General features: G+C 41.6%; 1 protein-coding gene across 1 annotated transcript; it reads left to right on the top strand.

Moving 5' to 3' along the window:
* The first annotated feature begins 245 nt into the window (after positions 1 to 245).
* Positions 246 to 21,419, top strand: LOC109871519 (protein Wnt-3a). Its single transcript, XM_031806397.1, has 4 exons — positions 246 to 307; positions 6,055 to 6,293; positions 15,126 to 15,391; positions 15,664 to 21,419. The coding sequence occupies exons 1-4, from the start codon at positions 246 to 248 to the stop codon at positions 16,141 to 16,143; spliced, it is 1,047 nt and encodes a 348-aa protein (XP_031662257.1). The 3' UTR covers positions 16,144 to 21,419.
* The last annotated feature ends 5,229 nt before the right edge of the window (positions 21,420 to 26,648 follow it).

Below are 26,648 nucleotides of genomic sequence, written 5' to 3' on the forward strand. Positions count from 1 at the left end.
GGCTCTAAAGTGTGACCAATTTCATTTCATATACAATTAAATATTTTGCTGTGCGACCTGAAGTTTTCATTTGGGAGCAACAGTTTCTAAAACGAAAATCAAATAAATTCAATGAGTAACAATATTTCGCCGCAACAATCTTTTCTACTCTGCTCAAACAAGCTGTCACATCATGCTGTCAATTCATTCACTCAACATATTCTTCCAAAACAAGAACAATGCTGCTTTCCACATTGTTTCTGAAGATGAATTCATATGTTCTCTATTATACTATTAGTTTGTGTATCTTACTCTCTGCAAAACGTGAGTTAGTTAGCTAGTCTAAGGAAGCTGGCATGTGCTTAAAATAATGCTAATCGCTAACTAGATAGCATTTAGCTAAATGCACTAGCTAGGGCAAAGCAAACGTTAGCTCTAATACAAGTTGCTACCAGTGGTGGTGTAGATCAGTATGTTGTAATCGTTGTCTAAATGTAACATCAATTCAAATTTGACTAGAGTCCTCTGGGAAATACTGAACAACACTTTGGTTCCTACCCTTTCATAACTCCTACCTGTCTTTTTGATATGTTGTCATGCTAAACACCAACCATATAATTAGAATAATCATTCTATTTCTATGATTCCAACAGTTCCAACAGTGGCCAATTTGACAGAGCTTGAAGAATTTTTTATTTTTATTTTGCACAATCCAGGTGTGGATAGCTCATAGTGACTTATGCAGAAAGACTCACGGCTGTTATCGCAGCCAAAGGTGCCTCTACAAAATAGTGACTGAGGGGTGTGAATACTTATGTAAATTAGACATTTCTGTATTTCATTTTCAATACACGTTCTAAAATTTCTTAAACATGTTTTCACTATATCATTATGGGGTATTGCGTGTAGATAAGTGAGAAAATAAACACATTTTATACGTTTTGAATTCAGGCTGCGGAATAAATCAAAGGGTATTGCTTCGTTGAGGTCAAAATAGCTCTTACAATATTTCAGTGGTATAAATACTTGGTAGAACTGTAATGCAGCTACCCTCTGAAAAAAAATGTTATATAAATACCAGATTTCCTAACCTCCAATATTCTGTATGTGCAACTTGTTATGGTATTTAAGTTGTTTAACATTTGGTTTAAAGTGACTGAGGATTTGGGCATGCTTTTTTAAGCATCCTGCCATAGGCCCTACCACTCCCATTATTTCACTAGCAGCGATGCTAATGCTGGCTGTGGGGTAAGTAAATAAAGAAAAACTAAGCCATATTTTTGGTCATTATCTCTCAGGATCAATGGTTGAATAATTTTGTCAATAAAATTAAGTATATTTCAAATGTTGGTGTACCGCCCCGTTTTTAACACATAAATAAGACACAATTCATATTTATTTCAAAATTCTAAAAACGAATTGATACTACTATCAAATTATGGTAAATCAGCTTTTTGTACTAGTGTGGATTGCACTTTGGAAAAGAGATGCTCATTATTTATTAAGTGAAATATATATCTATTTTGGATTTCCAGAATATGGAAATGAAATGTTTTGGTTATATTTTATTTCAGGTAACATTATTTACATGTCTAATGATGTAATTTTGATAAAAATTAAGTTTGATATTTTGCTATGATTGTTGCTTTTTCCAATAGTTTCTTTTTGGGGTCAAAATTACCCCAGTTATCTATGTATGTAAAATAGGCCCAGTAGTAGAAAGGTCGGTTCCTCCTATTTTTAGAAATCAAAACCCAGTTTTCGCGCACAATTGCGTGTAGAAAGGTTTTGCAAAGACTGGGTTTATAAGAACAGATGTTTGAGGAGCTAGGCAGTGTGAGCGTTCACTACGAGACAGGGTTTTTCCAATAGGCTCTGTATGCGATGCGCATGTGATAAATTAGAAACATGACGAACTAACAAAAATTCAGACATTTAATTCCCAAAAATTATGCTAATTAACCTGTAGACCGATAAGCTTGACCAGTCAAATTTATTTTCTGCAGTTAACCAACTAACGGTTAACTGTTGACATCCAAGTGATGATGCCTAATTTGCGTTTTATGATCGGCCATATCAGCTATTCATTTTTAAAAAATGATTTGGTCAGAATGGCGCCTCGAGAGCACCCCACTCCCTCTGTGCTGAGACTAGCGCCGCACCTGTACGTCCCGAGACTTATGACTGTGTCTATTGTCCAGGCAGGTTCTGTTTGTCTGTCTGGCCTGTTCTGATCTGATCATCTACAGTATACACTCACACAGTAGTCATACAATACTAGCTTTAACCAGCTCATACATGGTCAAACAGGAATCAACAGGTAACACCTAAAATAGTACAACCATATTACCAGGCATGGGGAACAGCATAATGCAATACAAAAAGAAGCTCAGCACAATGGTGAGATAAAAACATATACAGCAGTACAGTATCTATGTAGCTAGCTGGATAGGTTGAAACCATGCCGCTGTTTGTTTTCTTACACCTGCTGACCTCACTCAACACCCACAGAGACATTCACAGGTTCTTCCTGGCAGAACAGAACGTCTACAGGTCAAATGAAAAGCTGTGCCACTTGTTTTCCCTTCTTCCTCCCTCAGTCTTTCCCAGACAAGATCTTATCTGCTCACACTTGCGGAGGGGGGCTGTACTTGTGTGGCTGGTTTCACTTGGCATGGTTCAGAAGTCATCACATTCCTGCTCTACATGTTATGGCTATTAGGAGCAAGTGTCTGCGGTGGGTTGTGATGTGGACTCAGGTTTCTGTTGTGCGAGGTCCGCTGTGCTCAGCTTTAGCGCCTCAGGGTGCGGATTGACAAGCGCCAAAGAGAGGTCCATTCGGAATAGGAGTTTCCTTGTTTACTAGCGTGCTTGCTTTCGCTCATATGTGTCGCAGACAACATGCAGGCCGGGAGGACTTGATATCCTCTCAGACACTTCTAGAGCCTGTTTCCCCCCCCCCCCCCCCCGTCTTTCTTTTTTGTATTTCTCATATATGATTAACCAGAGGTCTAGTCATGTCTCTGAGCCAAGGAAAATAATATGGGAAAGCCTTTAAAGTGAGCATGACACATTGCTCCGCCATTTGCTCGGGGATATACTTTGGAAAGTACTAAATGGCTACACTTACTCGGTAACCCATTGACGTACGTAGGCTACAGACAAGAGGTTGAAGGCAGACGCATGAGACTGGGTGTATTCAGTTCAGCTTCATTTGTTAGCGCAAACAATATATCTGCTACGTTGACTTGATTTGCGACGCAAACGTCTGGTACACAAGGTCAGCCTGTCTCTCTGGAACGACCTGGGTCTCGGGTTCTCCAGTTGCAATGTAACTTAATTAAGCTTTTGCGATCATCGTACCAGTCGCATCGTTATTTCCAAGGCAGCGTTTTTAAGTGTTTCCCGGGAACAAGCCCGCAGAGAGAACGATCGCTAAGTGCGTCTTTAGCCATTTGTCGACACTGGTAGAATCGAAAGAAAAGCAACATTGCTCTCGGATCAGCATTCTTCACTCAAATCTTACCTTAATATTATAATTATTCCACAGTACTGACGACGGATCAGCTCTTAGAGACGTATTATAATCTGTGGCTACAAATATTGAGGCAGTTTAACATGCTTACCCAATAATAATGCACTAATTGCACATGCCTTGTCACACATCATGAAGCATATTGAGGCAAAAATGACAGGCAGTAGCCGAGTGGCAAAAATAAAACTCAATATGATTTTAATATGATTGAAATATACTGTATAGGCCCATGTAGCCTATTTATCTTTTAATGTAGTTTTCCCGGTTTTCATTTGAAGCATTATTTTATCTGTCCCTTGTTTGTAGTAATTGCAAATACTTTGGCACTCTGTATTTGTAGTCAACTTCGTTCTGAAGTTATTGGAGCTTACAGTCAGACAGATGCCTAGCCTAAACATCTCGATTATATGTTTAACGGAGATCTTCTGTGAGTAAAGTCATGTTGAAAGGCAAAAAGCATCTAACGATGCACTTTAGCTGCTCTACAAGTGTCTGGATCACTCGTAGATGTGCAAACGTTTTTAAGGGCAAACGTTACTAACGAAGCCTCTGGGAAACAGTTTGGCTACTAAAGATACATCGTAAGATGGTTCTAATGATGATCTCAACGCTACGAAGTCTCTGGTAAACCTCTCAGTGTAGAGTGATACGGTTAAATCATCTCTTTTTTAGAGTGGAATTTAGAAATGCCTCATGTGAGACTCTGGCTCTGTATGTTAATCTCGTTGTTGTGATCACAGAGTGATTACTTCTTTTACATCGTTGCCCAGGTCAACAGATAGTGAGATAATTGAGCTGCACAAGTCCTGCCTGCTCCCACCTGCTCTGGCTTGAGGCCTACTGTCGGAGCCACGTTTGGGAGTGTCAAAAACAGTGAGCGGATATCCCTTCTTTCTATGTACTTCATCTTCTTTTTGTCCAGCTCCTGTTATTTTGGATGAGTGTAAAATTCCCTTGTTCTACTGTTGGAGGTTGGAGCAGATCACTGTGCAAACAAACACTGCACTCTCTGTCTCTGTCATAATGGCCAAATCACTCAGACATGGATCGCCAGATTACTGTCATCAATAGCAGCTTCAGCGAGGACTGAGTTTACTGCAGAAGGAGCTGTTGACTGGAGTGCCAACGAGGAACTTGTTGCTACTATGCAGTAGTTGCCTTGCCAATGACAATAGGAAGTCAGTTATTATATCAAAGGTTATGTTGCGGTTGTAATATAATACGTTTTTATTCATGGTGAATGGATTAGTATAACAATCCCATTCATAGAATGAGGTTTATCTAATCCTATTGTCTCTATGAGTTGTAATTTACCTGAGCTGACAATGATGGATAGTAATTGGAATGGAATTAACCCTAACTGTATGTGGTACTCTGGGAGAGGGTGAATGGAAATGAATGCATGGTGGCTAGATGAAAACAATGTGATGGATTATGAGGAGCAGAGCAGAGGAGCAGTGAGTGGGGAGTGAAGGAAAAATACTCTTATGTTAAAAGTTTGATGTGGAAGTGCACGAGTGTGGTCTGAGTGTATCTTATTAATAGATTGTAATACATGGGTGAAATACAGTTGGATCTCAACCAAGCACCTATATTGCGGAATGGATAATCGAAGTGAAATATATTTGCTGTCAATGTGTCCAAAATATTGGGGACAATAACATGTATCAGCTGTTGTTAGAACATAGTGGCCATTATTTAATCTCATTTCATGCTCATGTACATGCTTCCTTTCATCCTCATTGGATGGTTGTCATCCTCCCACTCTCGACCCTCCCACTGACGGTAGTAGGCCTCTGCAGTGGAAATACAAACTGACTGGAGTCAGATTGACTGGTGCGTTCTGTAGATCAAACCATTACAATTACAGCATGCTGCCTCAAAAGACTTCTTCAAAAGTACCACAATGACATAACATGGGATGACACAGCACCGAGAGAGTTGTCACGTTTCCATGGTTACGAGCGATGTTTTAACACCTTAATTGTAAGACACACACACAGACAGAAAGATATTATCAGAGAACAATCAAGTTTGCACTTGTTGCATCCCAGAATATCCATCCTCAAAGAGAAATGGGGATGGATGGATGGATGGATAGATGTGTAATTAATACATCCGTCTGAAGTCTCAATGTACAGTTGTACTCTCATTACCCTAAGTCAAGGGCCTGTTTAGCATGTGGACACTTAAAAAAAAGGTGTGGTTTTCTGTAATTACAAGGTGGAGTTTCCAAGTTGTCAACCTAGAGGTCTATGAACCACTTTGGGTTCACGGGGGGACTTTCATCTTTCCTCGTGCCGCGGTTACCTTTGTGGAGTATAGCACTGGGACTGCGGTTTCAACCCACACAAACGCCAGGTGGCTACAGAGGGGATAGATAGAGGGATAAGGCATTGATGCTTAATGGTAACACCTGATACACACACACGCGCACACACACTGCACGTACACACATAAGCACAACATACACACAAAGAAAGAGAGACACACACAAATAGTCAGTATATCATGTCACTGCCTCCTCTCTCCCCATGCAGGTCCCTAGCGGTGGGCCACCAGTACTCGTCCCTGGGCTCCCAGCCTATCCTGTGCGGCTCCATTCCTGGCCTGGTGCCCAAGCAGCTGCGATTCTGCCGGAACTATGTGGAGATAATGCCCAGTGTGGCAGAAGGGGTGAAGATCGGCATCCAGGAGTGCCAGCATCAATTCAGGGGCCGTCGTTGGAACTGTACCACCATCAACGACAAGGCCATCTTCGGACCAGTGCTGGACAAAGGTAATGTATGATAATATAATAAGAGAATACAGGATACACTCATAAACAGTGGTGTAAAGTACTTAAGTAAAAAATACTTAAAAGTACTACTAAAGTAGTTTTTGGGGGTATCTGTACTTTACTATTTATAATTTTGAAGACTTTTACTTCACTACATTGCTTAAGAAAATATTGTACTTTTTAAATTTTCCTTGACACCCAAAAGCACTTGTTACATTTTGAATGCTTGCGAGGACAGTAAAAGAGTGAAATTCACACACTTATCAAGAGAACAACCCTGGTCATCCCTGCTGCCTTTGATCTGGCGGACTCACTAAACACACATGCTTCGTTGTAAACGATGTCTGAATGTTGGAGTGTGCCCGTGGCTTTCTGTGCAAACAAGAAAATGGTGCCATCTGGTTTGCTTAATATAAGGCATTTGAAATCATTTATACATTTACTTTTGATACTTAAGTATATTTTAAACCAAATACTTTTAGACAAGTAGAATTTCCCTGGGTGACTGTTACTTTTAATTGTGTCATTTTCTAATTGAAGTATCTTTACTTTTACTCAAGTATGACGGTTGGGCCTCCCGGGTGGCGCAGTGGTTAAGGGCACTGTACTGCAGCACCAGCTGTGCCATCAGAGTCCCTGGGTTTGCGCCCAGGCTCTGTCGTAACCGTCCGCGACCGGGAGGTCCGTGGGGCGATGCACAATTGGCCTAGCGTCGTCCGGGTTAGGGAGGGCTTGGTCGGTAGGGATGTCTTTGTCTCATCGCGCACCAGCGACTCCTGTGGCGGGCCGGGCGCAGTGCGCGCTAACTAAGGTGGCCAGGTGCACGGTGTTTCCTCCGACACATTGGTGCAGCTGGCTTCCGGGTTGGATGCGGGCTGTTTTAAGAAGCAGTGCGGCTTGGTTGGGTTGTGTATCGGAGGACGCGTGACTTTCAACCTTCGTCTCTCCCGAGCCCGTACGGGAGTTGTAGCGATGAGACAAGATAGTAGCTACTACAACAATTGGATACCACGAAAAAGGGGTAAAATTTAAAAAGTATAAAAAGTTGGGTACTTTTTCCACCACTGCTCATAAAACACTGCAAGCTAGCAATTTTTGGGACCAGTGCTTGACAAGGTAACAACATATCTTGAGAGAAAAGACACTATAATAAAGCAGTGCAGCCTTGTCATTTCTCCTGCTGGGCTACTCATCCACGGAACAGGACGGCTATGGGTGACAGCCTACAATATACATGTAATAACACTTGAGAGCCAAGTCTTAACTGTGAGAGCCAAGTCTTAACTGTGAGAGCCAAGTCTTAACTGTGAGAACCAAGTCTTAACTGTGAGAGCCAAGTCTTAACTGTGAGAACCAAGTCTTAAAACCGTTTGCTACATTAGAAAAAAACATTACTGTGCTGTAGAATACAAGTGACAACCAAATTATTTTCCTGCATGACTTGAATACATGCAGTGAGTGTTTTCCCTGTGCCTGTTCCCAAGTTCTTGAATGAATACTAGTGTACGGTAATCATTTCCTTGCCTGTCAATGTTGGTAATGCGTGGCATTTCAAATGAGAAACGGTACCTAACCCTGTCTCAACTAAAACTCTACCACTCACTTTAATCAGGGCTGCAACTGGTGTTGATATTGAGAGGATAGAATAAGACCATTGTGCTGTAAGTTGTTGTTATATTATGTTGGTAGTTGAAAGATCAAACAAACAACTCTTTTTAACTCCATCGTGTGTGTGTGTGTGTGTGTGTGTGTGTGTGTGTGTGTGTGTGTGTGTGTGTGTGTGTGTGTGTGTGTGTGTGTGTGTGTGTGTGTGTGTGTGTGTGTGTGAGAGAGAGAGAATCATATGCAATTAAAATCCTTGTTGAAATAGACTTGTGAGAGTCACTCAGCTATGAGCTGTTTGAACAGATGAAATGATGTGTACACACACTTTGGGTGGAGAATGTTGTCTTTTGTTGGAATTTTCTCTGGAAGGGAATCCCCTTCAAGGCTCCCCCTCTCCCTCCCCTCAGCTTCTATGTGAGGTGTGTAAAATAGGGATGAAGTCAGACCTTATCAATTAAATTCAAGCAGAAAATGACGTTTTCTCATTTCTGTTCCATCATCTCTATTTGAGATTAAGTTAACCGAAGAAGAAGCACCCATATTTTACTCAAAAAATGTTCATCCTTGTATTATTCAGCTGTGATATCATGAAGCTAGTGGATTCTCTGTCTCCACACTATTGCACTGTGACCCTGGGATTAGTTGCCTGTAGTCAAGGGTAGAGGGATGAGCAGAGAGGAGCATGGAGGGGTAATGGAGAGGAGAGGGAGAAGAGGAAAAAGTGAGGGGGGGGGTCTAAACCTGTCAACTGGGTTTGGAAAAGACTGATGTTTACTAGAGTGGGATGTGGGGTTAGTTGGGGCAATTGCTTTTAATAAACTCTTGAGCCAGTTGTTACATTGATGGAGAAGGCTTGAGCTCAAGTAGGTGGGTAATGATAGGGGTTCACAGTCCCTGGCCTCATTGTGGTGTAAATACCTCCACATCACCCCCATGGCTTCTCTCCCTCCTTGTCTAAATTGCAGGGGCACTGGGTGGAAAGGGGAGGTGGGGAGAGAGGCAGCCAGGCCAGGCTACTCTTTGGGTCTGGGGGGGGGTAGGGGTGGGGGGGCTTTAGTAAATCATTTTGATTGGATTAAGGTCAGTGAAGCCCTTAAAAACGTGAGAGGTCAAAGTGGTTGGATTAAGTGTCTTTGTCAGGGTTCCGGGGAGAGTGACTGGCGGGGCTCAGGGTCTTTTGATAGGGCTTAGTAAGGGAGAAGTTTCTCATTTCATTTCATTTGCTTTGATTGATGCTTGTATTTGTCTGTGCATCGGGTCCATTGTCCCCCGGCAAGGCTAGAGTGTCTGTTCTGTTTGTCTGCCGAGCAGACGGATGTGTGTTTGTTTCCTCCTTAGGCTTTTTTTTATTGGGAGTAAGGCTGAAAGGAACCATAGGCCTCAAAAGCTTTGCACCTATCTGTCAGTTAGCCTATTAACACCAATCCCTTGTCTTAACCAGTTTATTGGCAGGCATCCCCCTGTGAACAGCTTCCAGGCAAAGCTGAGGAAAGAGCAGGACTCAAGTTTTCTCCTTCAGATACATAACCTACTGTATATGGCATCACTTAGGTAGGGAAAGGATGACTGAAGGCAAATATGTGTGATTTAGAATGGATTTATACACAACATTGGGGAACATCTTACCTAATATTGAGTTGTACCCCCTTCTACCCGCGGAAGAGCCTCCATTTGTCGGGGCATGGACTCTACAAGGTGTCGAAAGCGTTCCACAGGGATGCTGGCCCATGTTGATTCCAATGCTTCACATTGACTGGATCTGCTTTGGGTGGTGGACCATTCTTGATATACACATGGAACTGTTGAGTGTTAAAAACTGTTGAGCGTTAAAAACTGCAGCGTTGCAGTTCTTGGCACACTCAAACCAGTGCGCCTGGCACCTACTATCATACCCCCTTCAAAGGCACTTAAATCTTTTGTCTCGCCCATCCATCCTCAATTCTTGCCCAATCACCCCCAAGCCAGACAATCCATGTCTTCATTGTCTCAAGGCTTGAAAATCCTTCTTTAACCTGTCTCCTCCCCTTCATCTACACTGATTGAAGTGGATTTAAGGTGACATCAATAAGGGATCATAGGTTTCACCTGGATTCACCTGGTCAGTCTATGTCATGGAAATGCTTTGCACACTCAGTGTATGACAGAGAATACACTTATTTGAATAGACACACAGGTTATAGAATGCCCTGAAACACTGAGTGAGTTATTGCTGGTTCTGGCAACAACCCGTTGTACCGATCACACCTTCTCACTCACGCTACCTCTCCTTTTGTTCAGTACACATCAAACAAACAGTATCATGCAGATGTGCTGTTATGCAAACGTTCTACATTGTATTCGGGTCTATTCGGGTTTTGGGACAGTTTTCCTTGGTGTTTTCCATCATTTGTTTACATGAATGCATGTGGCACCATCTCTAACCGATAAGCATGACAGAGATTATGGGCAGCCAGTTATCTTTCTCCCTCACGTTAAACGGGGGCTCTTCCTGAGGTCTCTCTGCCTCTCTGCCTCTCTGCCTCTCTGCCTCTCTCTCTCTCTCTCTCTCTCTCTCTCTCTCTCTCTCTCTCTCTCTCTCTCTCTCTCTCTCTCTCTCTCTCTCTCTCTCTCTCTCTCTCTCTCTCTCTCTCTCTCTCTCTCTCTCTCTCTCTCTCTCTCTCTCTCTCTCTCTCTCTCTCTCTCTCTCTCGCACTCTCCTATCTCTCGCACTCTCCCTCCTCTTTCACTCTCTCTCACTCTCCTATATCTCTCTCTTTCTCTCTCTCCTCTCTCTCTCTCTCTCCACTCTCTGCCCGCCCTGCCCTTGTCACAGGGCCTAACATACCTCCAGGCTATGTCTGCGTCAGCACTCATTAATTTACATTAACCAAAGTGTCAAAACATGTGCCGCTGGAATCTGTCTGTGATGAAAGGGGAGGCAAACTGTGCAGGTGTTCTCAGTTTGTGTGTGTGCGTGCGTGCGTGCGTGCGTGTGTGTGTGTGCGTGCATGCGTGCGTCGGACAGGACAGGACAGGGACATTCGTTGGAGAGCTTGTTTGGCGCACTTGGAGTAGGAGAAGTAGCCAAACCCTAGCCTAGTCTGACTGCTAGAGTTGCTTAGAACAGGGAAGGCCAACAAGAGAGGACAGACAGTCACACGAACACAGACACAAAAGCTGAGTCTCACAGGTATAAACATGCACTGTTAGTCACACCAGTGGATTAAATGGATAACGAAAGATATTGAGTGTCTTTCTGATAGGCTAGGTCTCCATTATGTAATACCTGTAAGTGATGATATGGACTCACAATTAGCAATAATATGTGGTATTGTCCCGATTGTGAATTATAGTTCAGGTAGTCATTTCACAGTTGGGACTTTATAGTACTGCAGTACTCTCGAGAATAATGTGCCACCGACAACCCTAGTCACAAGGGTTGGAGAATCAGGATATTTTTACTTGATTGATTGGACTGATATACAAAAAAACTGTCTTAGATGGAAAATAAAGGCATCTGCTTCTGTATTCTAGGTGTTCAAATGTCAATGCGTTCAAATGATGCACTTTATATGCTTCTCCTAGGTGCTTAAAGCCTCAACTAAACCAAGCAGTGAAAAGGTCAGTCAGGGAATTCAGGTTATGACCCCTGACCTCCGGATGAGAAAGTGTTACAGTTTAGGATGTGCTAAGAGGGCCCTGCTTTTCATAAAGTGCATGTTTCTCCATGCTGGGGGAGGTGAGGTTAGCGCACCATAATATCATTAACTCTGGCTAAGAAAGAAAGAATGGGTGTGGTAAATGGAGTTGATGGGGGGACCTTAGCCCCGCACCCCACTGGGCGCTGCTCGGAGCACAATATCTCCGCAACCATGAGATTAAGCCGGGAGAGAAAGCGCTTTTCCCCATTCACACGCCCTTTAGATTGTTTTATTAAACCATTTGAATAGGGATTTCCCAGTCTGCCGACATGCGGGGTCTGGCCAACGCATAGTTCTCTGTTGCTATGACTTAACTTGGTCCCCACTAATCACTGGCGAGGGCAGAATTCATATAAAATATCTGGGGCCATTGTGGGGCTAACGCGGCGTGACAGTGGCAGCACAATAGGGGATTCAGCCCCCCAGCAGGTCGTTGGGACCACTTGCCATGCCAGGGTCCGGCAAACTATGATAGGGGGGGGTCACAAGTAATCAGTCCACTTAGGCTGGGCACCCCCCGGCACATTCTGTTCCAGGTAAGCCCTGGTCTGTCCCACCCACCATCCACCCCTAGATGTCAGGACCTAGTTCTTTTTTCTCAGTCTCTCCTTCTTTCTCACATCTTGTCCCCAGAGGTCTTATTTTCCTTTCTTTTGGTCTCGTCCCTCCATTTCTCCCTCCTCTCTCCCACTTTCTTTGCTCCGTGGCATCAGTGTCAGTAAGCCGTAAGGGTTTGACCCGTGGTTTATTGGCTTCCTGATAATCAAATAGAAAAGACAACCTCCCAAGCTTTAGACCATTCATACCTCCAACTACCAGCCACCACCTAGTGACTGCTTCAGGGTAACGGAACAAGAAGACGGTCAACATCAACTGCGCTGCCATTTGTAAAGTTCTATCAGTACGTTTCAACGGAAGACATTTTCTGATGAGGTCCAAGCAAATAGATTAGCCCTTTATTCTGTTTTTATTCTGTTTTCCCCATCCGCGGCGTATATATATATCACACAATTTCAAAACATTATGAGCAAGGAGCAGCGAAGGATATTGGAGATACTGGGGATAAGGTTGGGTAACACTTCTTTGGATAGTCCATCTATAGATGCTCAATAAACTGTGCATATATTATGACGACACTTTGGTCACATTTTGTGACACATTTTGGTATTAGGCCCGTTTTTTTTAATGATGTTCGTGCACACCCCAGGTTCTTTTGGAGTACTTTCGGTAGCCGAAGCCTACGCCCCTTCATCGGTCATTGGTCAACAGTAGGGATTCTTCAATGAAGTGATTGTTGTCGTTCAATGATAGACGACTCGTTTTCATGCACATCTTTTCACTTGAAATACAGCACCAAACATCTTAGTTAAATTAAAAATCGCACGAATAACATCTACTGGGCAAAAACATCGAAATGAATGACCGATTTCTTCACTTATTTACGATTAATTCTGACAATGTTGAGGAAGTGTATACTGGCTACAGCGTCTCAAGATGGACAAAGTACCATTGGCACTTTTTTCAATTGAAATAAAATGAATCTTGTTTTTCAAGCGAAGGTCTTTTAAGGGAGTGTGTGTGCACGCTCATTCGGTTCGCCTAGCTGAGTTCGTCTAGGCACCAGCCGAACCGAAGCATGCGGAAGCCTTTCGTTTCAATGCTGAGATGCGACATCCCAGAGTAAACTATAATAGTGCTTGGTACAGTCCTGCTAAGGGAGGGTGTGATGGAGAATGGATGCCAGTAAACCTCTGTTGCATCATTGTTCTTAATGCCCCTTATTCCTCAAACTGGTTCAAACCTGCAGCCTGGGAGGAGCTCACACAGTACCTACTCCCCATAGTAATTTACTTATCTCACTCTCACCCCCCCCCCCCAACTTGTTCACTCTTTCTCTCCCCCCCAACTCTCTCCCTTTTTCTCTCTCTTTTTCCCTCTTCTTGTCCAACTCTCTCCCTTTTTCTCTCTCTTTTTCCCTCTTCTTGTCCAACTCTCTCCCTTTTTCTCTCTCTTTTTCCCTCTTCTTGTCCAACTCTCTCCCTCTTTCTCTCTCTTTTTCCCTCTTCTTGTCCAACTCTCTCCCTCTTTCTCTTTCTTTTTCCCTCTTCTTGTCCAACTCTCTCCCTCTTTCTCTCTCTTTTTCCCTCTTCTTGTCCAACTCTCTCCCTCTTTCTCTCTTTTTCCCTCCCGTCATCCTTTTGCTCTCCTTTTCCCTGTTCCTCTCGCTCTCTTCCCCTTCGACTACCCTCTCTCCCTGGCTGTCTTTCTGTTCTTGTCATTGTGCAAGACCATACAAGACCTAAGCACATATATCCAGGGAATCCTTCCTGTCATAAGGGATCCTGTAAAAATCAGGGACAGTGGAACGTCAACGAGACCTCAGTGAAACATTGCACCTCATATTAAATGGTTATAGTTTGACATGTACGACACATCACCTGAACCCCCCCCCCCCCTCTCTCGCTCTCGGCTTAGTCTTATAGTGTGAGGCCATTTTCCTAACCTTTCAAAAGCTTAATTGAGTCTGTTAATTATAGTCCTGTCAGGCCTGTCTCTTCCTCTCATCTCCCTGGAAGTTTCTGATGATGAGTCATCAGTAAACTATGTCAGACAGACAGAGACCTCCCTCCCTCTATCGCTTGCTCTCTCCCTCCCTCTCTCACCACACGCACACACACCCAAGACAGATGACTGTCCTCGATTGCTCAAGCAGATCAGATTGGATTGAATCGAACTGTATTGGCATGCCAATCAACATAGTCATACATTGCAGATGTCTATGACACTGTCGATGGAATGTGTATGGATCGTAGCTTGATGGAGCATTGTTTCATGAACAAGCGTGGTCTAATGATTACGTAAATTGAATCTTTGCCTTGGTAGGGTTGATGTGTGACATTTACAGTATTATATAGCATTATACAGGACAGCACAGAAAAGTAGCAGGTGCCAGCATCATCGTTCGGTAGACACTGATCTGAATTCCTACGTGGTTTTTGAGATACATTAATGGGTACATTCTTGCAAAGTTATTGGTGACAGTTTATCATTCTCTGCACTGCCATGGTTTCAGATGTATGGCCCTGTATGTAAACCATATACTGTAGATGTAGGAGCTTAATTTGAGCTGGTTTGCTACAGCAGGAAAATAATCCTTCAGCAACAGGAAATGTGGATTATTATGATGGACATTGATGGACATTTATGATGGACATTTAATGGACATGTTTGTAGGGGTTGATACATTTCTCGCCAGGGCAAATCAAGTCTGAAATTTCAAAGTGGAAATTTAGAAGACTTTTAAAAACTGAAATACACTACAATTTTGCATTTCCTGCTTTGTGGGAAAATTTGCAGCCACAAAAGAGTGATCAAATTTAGATCCTACATCTGTATGAACTATACTCATTCACAAACAGAGATCCTTCACACAAGAACTGAGCTGCCTACAAGCAGCTATAAGACCTATGTGGTTGTTAACGTCTGTAAGAATGTACCCATACGATATATATATAAATCTGACATCTACTTCTCCCTCTCTTTACAGCCACGCGTGAGTCAGCATTCGTTCATGCCATCGCATCAGCTGGTGTGGCGTTCGCGGTGACACGGTCCTGTGCGGAGGGTTCGGCCACCATCTGTGGTTGCGACACGCGCCACAAGGGTCCGCCCGGCGAGGGCTGGAAGTGGGGCGGCTGCAGCGAGGACGTGGAGTTCGGCAGTATGGTGTCCCGGGAGTTTGCAGACGCTCGTGAGAACCGGCCCGATGCGCGCTCCGCCATGAACCGCCACAACAATGAGGCGGGTCGAACAGTGAGACATTTTCTTTCTCTCTCTCTCTCTCTCTCTCTCTCTCTCTCTCTCTCTCTCTCTCTCTCTCTCTCTCTCTCTCTCTCTCTCTCTCTCTCTCTCTCTCTCTCTCTCTCTCTCTCTCTCTCTCTCTCTCTCTCTCTCTCTCTCTCTCTCTCTCTCTCTCTCTCTCTCACACTCACTGATAATATCCGCCTTATGGATTAAACATTCATAAAGTGTTAGACTTAACATTCATTAAATTAATTGCATCCCTGCGTCTATCTCTCCCTCAGTCTCTGAATGACAACATGTTTCTGAAGTGTAAGTGCCACGGCCTGTCCGGCAGCTGTGAGGTGAAGACATGCTGGTGGTCCCAGCCTGACTTCAGAGTGATTGGAGACTACATGAAGGACAAGTATGACAGTGCTTCAGAGATGGTGGTGGAGAAGCACAAGGAGTCCCGTGGCTGGGTGGAGACGTTGAGAAGCAAGTACAACTTCTTCAAACCACCCACGGAGCGAGACCTGGTCTACTACGAGAGCTCGCCCAACTTCTGCGAACCCAACCCAGAAACAGGCTCGTTCGGGACACGCGATCGCACCTGTAACTTGACGTCGCACGGCATCGACGGCTGCGACCTGCTGTGTTGCGGCCGGGGACACAACACCCAGGCGGAGAAACGGAAGGAGAAGTGCCACTGTATCTTCCACTGGTGCTGCTACGTCAGCTGCCAAGAGTGTGTTCGAGTCTACGATGTTCACACCTGCAAATAGATAGGGCCTCTGGCACCACTCTTTCTGCACCTCACCCCAAAAAAAAATTTTTAAGACTTCAACATATAAAACAAGAAGCTACTGTACGAGTCGGGCTCAGAGGACTTGAGAGGCTTTGATTTGACTTTGATCAAGCGTTAACCGACTCAGCTATAGTACAGTCAGCTAATAGGCAAAAAAATATATAGCCGCCTGTCATGCGATGCGGTGGATTCAGCCCCTGTCTTAGAATGCTGAGGTAGTTCCAGAACACAGAGGTGCGCCCATGGAGGCTCCATTCAGACAAACAACATGATGATGTTGATGTTGATGAACACCATGTCATCGATAGAGGCGAAAGAGGAGACCATTACAGAGTGGGCTGATTGTAGCCAAGGAGGGACTTCAAGTGATTTCCAGAAAGGTGTTTCAAGGTATTGGTTTCCTGACAAGTGGAAAAGAGAAGTAGGTTTTATACGGGCTATATAAACTGTGCTGTTAACAAGCACCATATTGGTGAATTATCTGTGTACTCTGTGTTGTCACCTTCATGTAGAGCAGAACAGCACTGTCTAAACCTTTGGGACACCATACTACTACATACTACTCATCTATGATGAACATGTCATATTTTTCTATTCCCACCTGATAGGCCAGCAGCAAAGTAAAAAATTGGCTATATTGTAAAAATGTATGAAAACAAAATGTATATTTTTATCTTAATTCAAGGTTACGGTTAGGTATAAAGTTAGCGGCATGGTTCAAGTTAGGGTTAGGTTTAAAATCAGATTTGAGGAAGATAAATTGGAGGGGTTTACGACTTTGCCGCTTGCCCAGATAGTGACAACAATATTTTTGTGGTACTCTCTGCTCTTCACCCTCATGGTGTTGTTTTTTTAAATAAAATGCGGATGAGTTTATATATCTACAAAAAACAGCATTTCTGAGCTATGTTCTCAACTTTGTGTTACCATAACCAGGTTTCCATCCAACATTTTTACTTGCTTATAAAGTTCATGTCGGATATAAAAATGCAATGAAAGGCCTGATGGAAACAGCAAATTTGCCGGTAAACTTTCCAAATGTCGACAAAACAAAATACTTTAGACAATGTGCAAACTTTTTGTGTTGGTAAAATGAATCATGCAAAAAAATGGCGGTGGAAATGCTTTTATCTTGGAGTCACGCGATGACTTGTTGTGTGGTCCTCCCAATACGACTTGGAAAAGAATGCCATTTATTAGGCTACAGATTAAATCAATTATGGTGAACTTCACAGGGGGGTGAAATTGCACTGTGATGAGCTTGATGGGCCTTTCCAATAAATATCAAGATACTTATTCTGGTGACATGATGATCGATGCTTGGCTACAGTTTGACAAGTAAAAATAATCTCGCTATTTTGTCCATGATAATCTCATAATGTAGGCTATACCCACATTGTATCTCTAGCTGTTACCAGAGTGGGCACATTCGCTATATAACGCAACATTTTGGGACAAAACGATCAGTAGAGTTGAAAATGTGATGGAAACCCATTTAACTTGTGTGGGAATTCAACCGCGAAAGTATGCTTTATGTGCACTACGTCATCACGTACAGACTTTTATCTGCAACAAGTCAATTAGATGGAAACGCATATCTGGTGGGAAAATGTGCATATTTTATTTATGCAGATTTTAGAATATTCGCATGAAAATCTGTAGTCAGTTGGATGGAAACCTAGCTATTGATACACTCAAAAGCACATGTTCTACTCAACATTTGTGGTATTTAAGTGGTAACTAACTTTTCGACTGAGTGAATGGGATTTTTTTATGTTAAATATAGATCTAGTGTTAACCTGTTACTAATGTTGGGGTTAGAATGCAATTGTACCTAAGTGAATGTTGTTTTTACATTTCATGTATTCTCAAATCGTCTGGCTTTTTTTTATCTGTGGTATTAATTGGGATTATTCTGATCTCAAAAAGCACAAGTCAACAGGTTTGAAATGAAGAATATTAAGAAAGCAATCGACGTTTATCCCTATACAATGTACACTAAATGTCTCATCGGAACTTTGCCGCAAGAGGTTTGGCCACAGTACGGTCGATGATAAACACAAACGTTTAGCCCAAAGACAAATAACTTTCAGCTGGAGGAGCAGTTCGGTCTAAAGTGAGTTTGAAAGTTCAGCACTTGTGTCTAGTTGAAGAGTATGAAGCTTATTCTCCTCGTTTTTATCAGTGTTAGTAACGTTCACCGAAACACGGTGTGTATATCACCACGTGGCCCGGTGCAGACAAACCCATGCTATTTAGTGTTTGAGAATGAACATTTGAAAGGGAATTGCCCACTAGAATAATTATTTCTTTTTTTTTGTTATGCCCAATGAATGCACATATGCTATGTTATCTGTAAGCTATTACTTATTGTAATCTGAAATGCTCCTCAGTGTATCATTTGTATATCATGAACAGCAATCTGATGGCAAGTGGCAACCCAGCTGCAGTTGCTGTAAAACATTGACCAAAAACTGTGTATCTGATTCTGATTCTGATTCCAGGCTTATTCTTTCTCCTCCAACCTTAGAAATAGCAGCATCACTGAAACTATCAAGACTTTTCCCTTTGTATGCTGCTAATTATTAACATGTATGTAGGTGCAGTGCCTTCAGAAAGTATTCATACCTCTTGACTTATTCCACATTTTGTTGTGTTACAGCTTGAATTATCAATATATATTTTTTTCTCACCCATCTACACACAATACCCAATAATCACAAAGTGAAGATATAATGTTTTAAATGTAGCGAATTTATTGAAAATGAAATACAGACATTTCTAATTTCCATAAGTATTCACACCCCTGAGTCAATACATGTTATAATCACCTTTGGCAGCGATTACAGCTGTGAGTCTTTCTGGGTAAGTGTCTAAGAGCTTTGCATGCCTGGATTGTACAATATTTGCCCATTCTTTTTTTCAACAATCTTCAAGCTCTGTCAAATTGAATGTTGATCATTGCTAGAAACAAATATTTCCGTAAATCGGTGACTGAGGAACATTCACTGTCTTCTTGGTAAGCATCTCCAATGTAGATTTGGCCTTGTGCTTTAGGTTATTGTCCTACTGAAAGGTGAATTCATCTCCCAGTGTCTGTTGGAAAGCAGACTGAATCAAAGTCGAGTTCAACATGGCTTCCGTTTGCAGGGAACATGTTGCCAGAGTAACAATTTCAGTTGAACGATTTTAATGGACATTCAAAAATGTTATGGTGAAATATCAAACAGCTACTTTTTGTAAGGATTACTGTGGCTTTTTAGCGACAATATTCAACCTGAAAACGACTTAGCTATTCCTACTAAATATAGTAGAAAGTATACATGGCGGTATTTTAGCGGTATTTTAGACTTGAAACAGACACTTATGTTCGCCGCACACTATCTTCTCAGGCTCTTAGCTAACGTTAACAAACGGGATATGTTAGCTAACATTAGCCAACATTTGCAAACTATTTCCCTTGTTGAATACACCACAGCTTTTCCTCTGGGAAAACCACTATGCTTGAAAATATGCGGAGTGGTACTCAGTAATGTGTTGTGATGGATTTGCCCCAAACATAACACTTTGTATTCAGTACAAAAAGTTAACTGCTTTGCCCCATTTCTTGCAGTATTACTTTAGTGCCTTGTTGCAAACAGGATGCATGTTTCGGAATATTTTTATTCTGTACAGGCTTCCTTCTTTTCACTCTGTCAATTAGGTAAGCATTGTGGAGTAACTACAATGTTGTTGATCAATTCTCAGTTTTCCACTATCACAGCCATTAAACTCTGTAACTGTTTTAAAGTCACCATTGGCCTCATGGTGAAATCCCAGAGTGGTTTCTTTCCTCTCCAGCAACTGAGTTAGGAATGACGCCTGTATCTTTGTAGTGACTGGATGTATTGATACGCCATCCAAAGTGTACTTCTCCAAGGGGTTGGATACTCATTGGCTCTAGACATTTCAGCTCTTCATTTTTTATGAATTGGTCAACAACAACAACAAAAAACTTTATTCCACATTGACTTTATGTGATATTGTGTGTGACAAATAAAATCTCAATTTAAAACCATTTTAAATTCAGGCTGGAACAACAAAATGTGGAAAAAGTCCAGCGGTGAGAATACTTTCATAAGGAACTGCATGTTTATGTATGTTATTATTCTTTCTGTGAAAGAAAGTGTTTAGACTTAGTTTGAACAACAATGTGAAGTTTTCTACTAATTCATTTTGCAAATAGACAGCATAGACATGTATGTACATTAACCAAATAGACATATTTTGATAAGTATTGTTTGCTATTCTTTGTTTTGGTTGGGGAATCATGCATTTACTGGTCCAACTGTGGATTCACAATTATGTAGAGCATTTGCTTAGATGAACTACTCATTGCTTGGACAAATCTGACACCTGTTTCACAGGTCTACTGTACATCAGTACACCTATATTATGTGAGATCAAATGCAAAACAATATTTATACCTTTTGCAGAACAAAAATTACACTACTGAACCTTGAATCAAGAGTTATGAAGACCATAAGGAGCAAAGAACTTCAGCAATAGTGTTGCTGGTTCCAGAAGCTCCTGAGAAATAGTAAAGGTTGATGGTTAATGAAATAGTCAACTATATATTTTCTGTCTCAGGCATGTGTAGCTCTCACCATGTCCATCTTCCATAGACTTAGACATTCCTCATACATTGACTGCTGTAATCCTGTTGAAATGAAAGGCCAGCCCCAGAATGTCCCTATCACGGGTTCACATTACATGACTTTTTGACTACGATAAACTACTGAGCAACCATTGTTGATACCAGGTGTGCTTTTCTGCATTTATATTTCATTCAATGTTTTGTCTGTCTGTCTGTCTGTCTGTCTGTCTGTCTGTCTGTCTGTCTGTCTGTCTGTCTGTCTGTCTGTCTGTCTGTCTGTCTGTCTGTCTGTCTAAACAATTTGCTTATAAACGTTTTCTTTATGGTCTTTAAATCCAAAGTTTTGTACAAATTAGTTTTTGTGTTTTTATGGATTTCTAAAGCCTGATGTTTTTATGATTATTTATTTTACCGTAAATGTATATATTAGTAAGTAAGAGTATATATTTGCAGATAAAATCATTTTTCGAGACAGTGTCGTTACTTGTAGCACTGTAGCAGTTTTACCTCAATGTCTGTTTTAAAACTGATTGTACACAGGATACTGTTTGTCCTATTGTCTGTACTAGATTGATAGATGTTAACTTTATAATAACATAATAAAACAACATAAAAACTACAAACATGGAGTCACTTTAAATTCATTTTCTTTCTATATAGGCCTAGTCTCATAGGATACACATTTCCATGCAGAATGATTGGTAACAGTGTGGGTGGGGTACTTCCATGTCACCATCCTCTTTCCATCAACCACAAACGTGTTTACAGTGAACAAAAAAATATATATGTAGCGTGTTGGTCTCATGTTTTATGAGCTGAAATAAAAGATCCCAGAAATGTTCCATATGCACAACTTCTCTCAAATGTTGTGTACAAATTTGTTTACATCCCTGTTAGTGAGCATTTCTTCCTTGCCAAGATAATCAATCCACCTAACAGCTGTGGCATATCAAGAAGCTGAATAAACAGCATGATCATTACACAGGTGCACCTTGTGCTGGGGACAATAAAAGATGTGTCGTTTTGTAAACACAAGACATTGCCACAGATGTCTTAAGTTGAGGGAGCGTGCAATTGGCAAACTGACTGCAAGAATGTCCACCAGAGCTGTTGCCAAATAATTTAATGTTCATTTCTCTACCATAAGCCACCTCCAACATTGTTTTAGAGAAATTGGCAGTATGTCCAACAGACTTCTCAACCACTGACCACGTGTAACCATCCACATCCGGCTTCTTCACTTGCGGGATTCTCTGAGACCAGCCACCCAGACAGCTGTTGAAACTGTGGGTTTGCACAACCAAAGATTGTCTGCACAACCAAATATTGTCTTGCACAAACTGTCAGAAACCGTCTCAGGGAAACTCATCTGCATGCTCGTCATCCTCACTAGATCTTGACCTGACCGTAGTTCGGCATCGTAACCGACTTCAGTGGGCAAATGCTCACATTCGATGGCCACTGGCATGCGGTAGAAGTGTGCTCTACATGGATGAATCCCGGTTTCATCTGTACAGGGCAGATAGCAGACAGCACGACACATCCTCTTTTCATAGAGTTGATCAGGCTGTTTGTTGATTGTGGCCTGTGGAATTATTATCCCACTCCTCTTCCATGGCGTCGTGTGAGCGACGATTTACTGATGTCAACGTTGTGAACAGAGTTCCCCATGGTGGGGTTGGGGTTATGGTATAGGTAGACATAAGCAATGGACAATGAACACAATTGCATTTTACCAATGGCAATTTGAGTATACAGAGATACCGTGACCAGATCCTGAGGCCCATGTCATAAGAATCTGTACACAATTCCTAGAAGCTAAAAATGTACCAGTTCTTCCATGGCCCGCATACTCTCCAGCAACTTTGCACAGCCATTGAAGAAGAGCGGGACAACGTTCCACAGGCCACAATCAACAAACAGCCTGATCAACTCTATGAAAAGAAGATGTGTCGCGCTGCATGAGGCAAATGGTGGTTTCTGATCAGGTTTTCTGATCCACGCCCCTACCTTTTTTTAAAAGGTATCTTTGACCAACAGATGCATATCTGTATTTCCAGTCGTGAAATCAATAGATTAGGGCATACTGAATTTATTTCAATTGCCTGATTTCCTTACATGAACTGTAACTCTGTAAAATCTTTAAAATTGTTGCATGTTGCGTTTATATTTTGGTTCCGTGTAGTTCTAGAGATTATATAGTCCTCACTGTAGATATAGGTAAGAACAGTGAAGGCAGGTAAGAACAGTGAAGGCAGTCCTGTCACCACCCCATTCCTAAGAATGACGTTGACTCATGTAGAGGTGAAATCATGCTTGACTGATGACACCTATAAAAACAGAGAAAATATGTCACGCGGGACTAGGTGGGTGAGGGAGGAGCCCGGCGCAGAGAGCAGAGAGTTCCACAGGGAAAAGGATGCACTTTAATACGCCACAAAACAACAAGCCCACAACACAGGGCGCGGCGCGGACAATAATATGGACCACCCAAAACACAGGGTGCTCAGGTCTAGAATACGAACACCTCTACCTAACACACACACCTAACACAAATTCAATCCCACACAAAACAAGGGCGGTTACACGTACTTTAAATAAGGAAGCCCATCAGGCACATAAAACAGGACTACGGTGAAACTAATAAGACAAAACAAACAGACAAACGAAAAAGGGATCGGTGGCGGCTAGTAGGCCGGTGACGACGAACGCAGAGCACCTCCGGAACAGGCATGGGAGCCGACTTCGGGCGGAAGTCGTGACAAAATAAACAAACAAAAAGACATCTGGCCGTTAAAAACAGATCACACTGTTTTCTTTCTCCCTAAAATCTTACCATGTGGAGGATGGATGCATCTGGCATTACAAAAACAACCAGACAGGTCTCCAGAATACTGTTTTTTTCATTCACTATATTGCAGCATTGAGCATAGAGATACAGAAAAAAATCCAAACTTTGGAGAGAGGAGAAGATTGATTAATTTTGATGAAATAAAATAGAAAATGGACAGAGCTGAAGGCATCTATATCAGTTCTCTAATACTGGACTACTAAAGGCCCAGTGCACTACTTTTATGAAAAAATGTTAACCAAAGGTATTTGAGTGTTTACCAGCATCTGTAACTTAATAATTATCAGACTCAACAAAAAAAAGTGAATCTAATTATACTTGTGGAATATAAAAATACTTGCTTGATATGTGTTTTCCAATACTTTGCAAATGCAACTTATTTCTATGTGAAAACTGAAATGGTCTATTTACTTATTTTCCAGAGCGCTTTTAACGGACCTCTGAGACTATCACAGTGCAGGTGCATTTATACGGAGACTTGATTACACACAGGTGGATTGTATTTATCATCATTAGGTCAACATTGGATCATTCAGAGATCCTCACTGAACTTCTGGAGAGAGTTTGCTGCACTGAAAGTAAAGGGGCTGAATAATTTTGCATGCCCAATTTTTCAGTTTTTGATTTGTTAAAAAAGTTTGAAATATCCAATAAATGTCGTTCCACTTCATGATTGTGTCCCACTTGTTGTTTGTTGATTCTTCACAAAAAAATACAGTTTTATATCTTTATGTTTGAAGCCTGAAATGTGGCAAAAGGTCGCAAAGTTCAAGGGGGCCGAATACTTTCGCAAGGCACTGTATATATATTTATATATATGTGTGTGTGTGTGTGTGTGTGTATTTTGTTTACTTCAGTTTATTTTAGTAAATACTTTCCTAGCACTTATTTTTCTTAAAACTGCATTGTAGTTAAGGGCTCTTAAGTAAGCATTTGTATTCGGCGCATGTTGTATTCAGCGCATGTGACAAATAACATTTGATTTTAATGTCCAAAAAGTAATCAATGTAAGGGAATTAAATATTTTTACACATACCTTTTAACCTCAAATCCAATAATATGCTGATATGTTGTGTTGATTTCACATTGAATTCACGTCAGCTGACAACTCAACCAAATGTAAATCAAAAATAGACGTTGAGCTGATGTCTGCGCTTAGATTCATCATGACATCTCTGATTTAATGATTTGCAAACAGCGACAGTTTTGTTGCAAACAAGACGCTGATTTACAGTGCCTCCAGAAAGTATTCATTCTTCTTGGCTTCTTGCACATTTATTGAAGATGAAATGCAGCATTATCTAATTTACATAAATTTTCACACCCCTGAGTCAATACATGTTAGAATCACATTTGGCAGTATATTACAGCTGTGAGTCTTTCTGGGTAAGTCTATAAGAGCTTTGCACACCTGGATTGTACAATATTTGGCCATAATGTTTTTCAGAATTGTTCAAACTCTATAAAATTGATTGTTGGTCATTGCTAGAAACCATTTTTACTGCCTTCTTTGTAAGCAACTCCAGTTAAGATTTGGCCTTGTGTTTTAGGTTATTGTCCTGCTGAAAGGTGATTTAATCTCCCAGTGTCTGGTGGAAAGCAGACTGAAGAAGGTTTTCCTCTAGGATTTTGCTTACGCTTAACCGTTTATTTTTTATCCTGATGTCACAACTTCTGCCGAAGTCGAAGCCTCTCCTTGTTCGGGCGGTGCTCAGCGCTCGACGTCACCGGTCTTCTAGCCATCATTGATCCATTTTTCATTTTCCATTGGTTTTGTCTTGTCTTCCTACACACCTGGTTTCAATCCCATTCATTACCTGTTGTGTATTTAACCCTCTGTTTCCTCTCATGTCTTTGTCAGAGATTGTTTGTTATTTCAGTGTTGTGTTGTATTTGGTGCGCGATTGGGTCCTCGTACCCACTTTGTTTAATTTGTTACATTTAGTATTGGAGTTATGTTTTAGTCTGTTATTAAATAACTCCATTACACTCAGTTTGATTCTCCTGCACCTGACTTCCCTGCCACCTATACACACGACTCTGACACCTGAAACTCCCCAGTCCTTAATGATTACAAGCATACCCATAACACAATGCAGCCACCACTATGCTTCAAAATATGGAGAGTGGTTCTCAGTAATGTTTGGTGCAAATCCAATACAACACATAACGCTTTATATTCAGGCCAAAAAGTTTATTGTATTGCCTATTTTTTGTAGTATTACTTTAGTGCCTTGTTGCAAACAGGATGCATGTTTTGGAATGTGTTTTATTCTGCACACCATCCTCCTTTTCACTCTGTCAATTAGCTCAATTTTGTGGAGTAACTACAATGTTGATTCATCCTCAGTTTTCTCCTATCACAACCATTAAACTCTGTAACTGTCATCATTGGCTTCATGGTGAAATCCCTGAGAGGTTTCCTTCTTCTGCGGCACCTAAGTTAGGCAGGACGCCTGTATCTTTGGTTCACCATGTTGAAAGGGATATTCAATGTCAGTTTTGTTTTTTACCCATCTACCAATACGTGCCCTCCTTTGCATGACACTGGAAAACCTCCATCTTTGTGGTTGAATCTGTGTTTGAATTCACTGCTTGACTGAGGGACCTTACAGATAATTGTAGGTGTGGGGTCCGGAGATGAGGTAGTCCTTCAAAAATCATGTTAAACACTATTATTGCACACAGTGTGTCCATGCAACTTATTATGCAACTTGTTAAACACATTTTTACTCTTGAACATATTTAGGCTTGCCATAACAAAGGGGTTGAAAACGAATTACCTCAAGACATTTCAGCTTTTTATTTTGAGTTAATTTGTAAAAAAAATATGAAAAACATCTCACCTTGACATTATGGGGTATTGTGTGTAGGCCAGTGACAGAAAATCTCAATTTAATCCATTTTAAATTCAGGCTGTAACACAACGAAATGTGGAAAAAGTCAAGGGGTGTGAATACTTTCTGAAGACACTATAGATTTGGAAAAATGTGAT

Source organism: Oncorhynchus kisutch, linkage group LG27 (genome assembly GCF_002021735.2).
Source record: "Oncorhynchus kisutch isolate 150728-3 linkage group LG27, Okis_V2, whole genome shotgun sequence".
In the NCBI taxonomy this organism is placed as follows: Eukaryota; Metazoa; Chordata; class Actinopteri; order Salmoniformes; family Salmonidae; genus Oncorhynchus; species Oncorhynchus kisutch.

Bases quoted from the DNA above. Each gene is read 5' to 3' on its own strand.
- LOC109871519 (XM_031806397.1), top strand. From the start codon at position 246: ATGAATTCATATGTTCTCTATTATACTATTAGTTTGTGTATCTTACTC. The intron at 308-6,054 runs GTTAGTTAGCTA...CTCCCCATGCAG, and splicing joins TTACTCTCTGCAAAACGTGA to GTCCCTAGCGGTGGGCCACC. The intron at 15,392-15,663 runs GTGAGACATTTT...TCTCTCCCTCAG, and splicing joins ACAATGAGGCGGGTCGAACA to TCTCTGAATGACAACATGTT.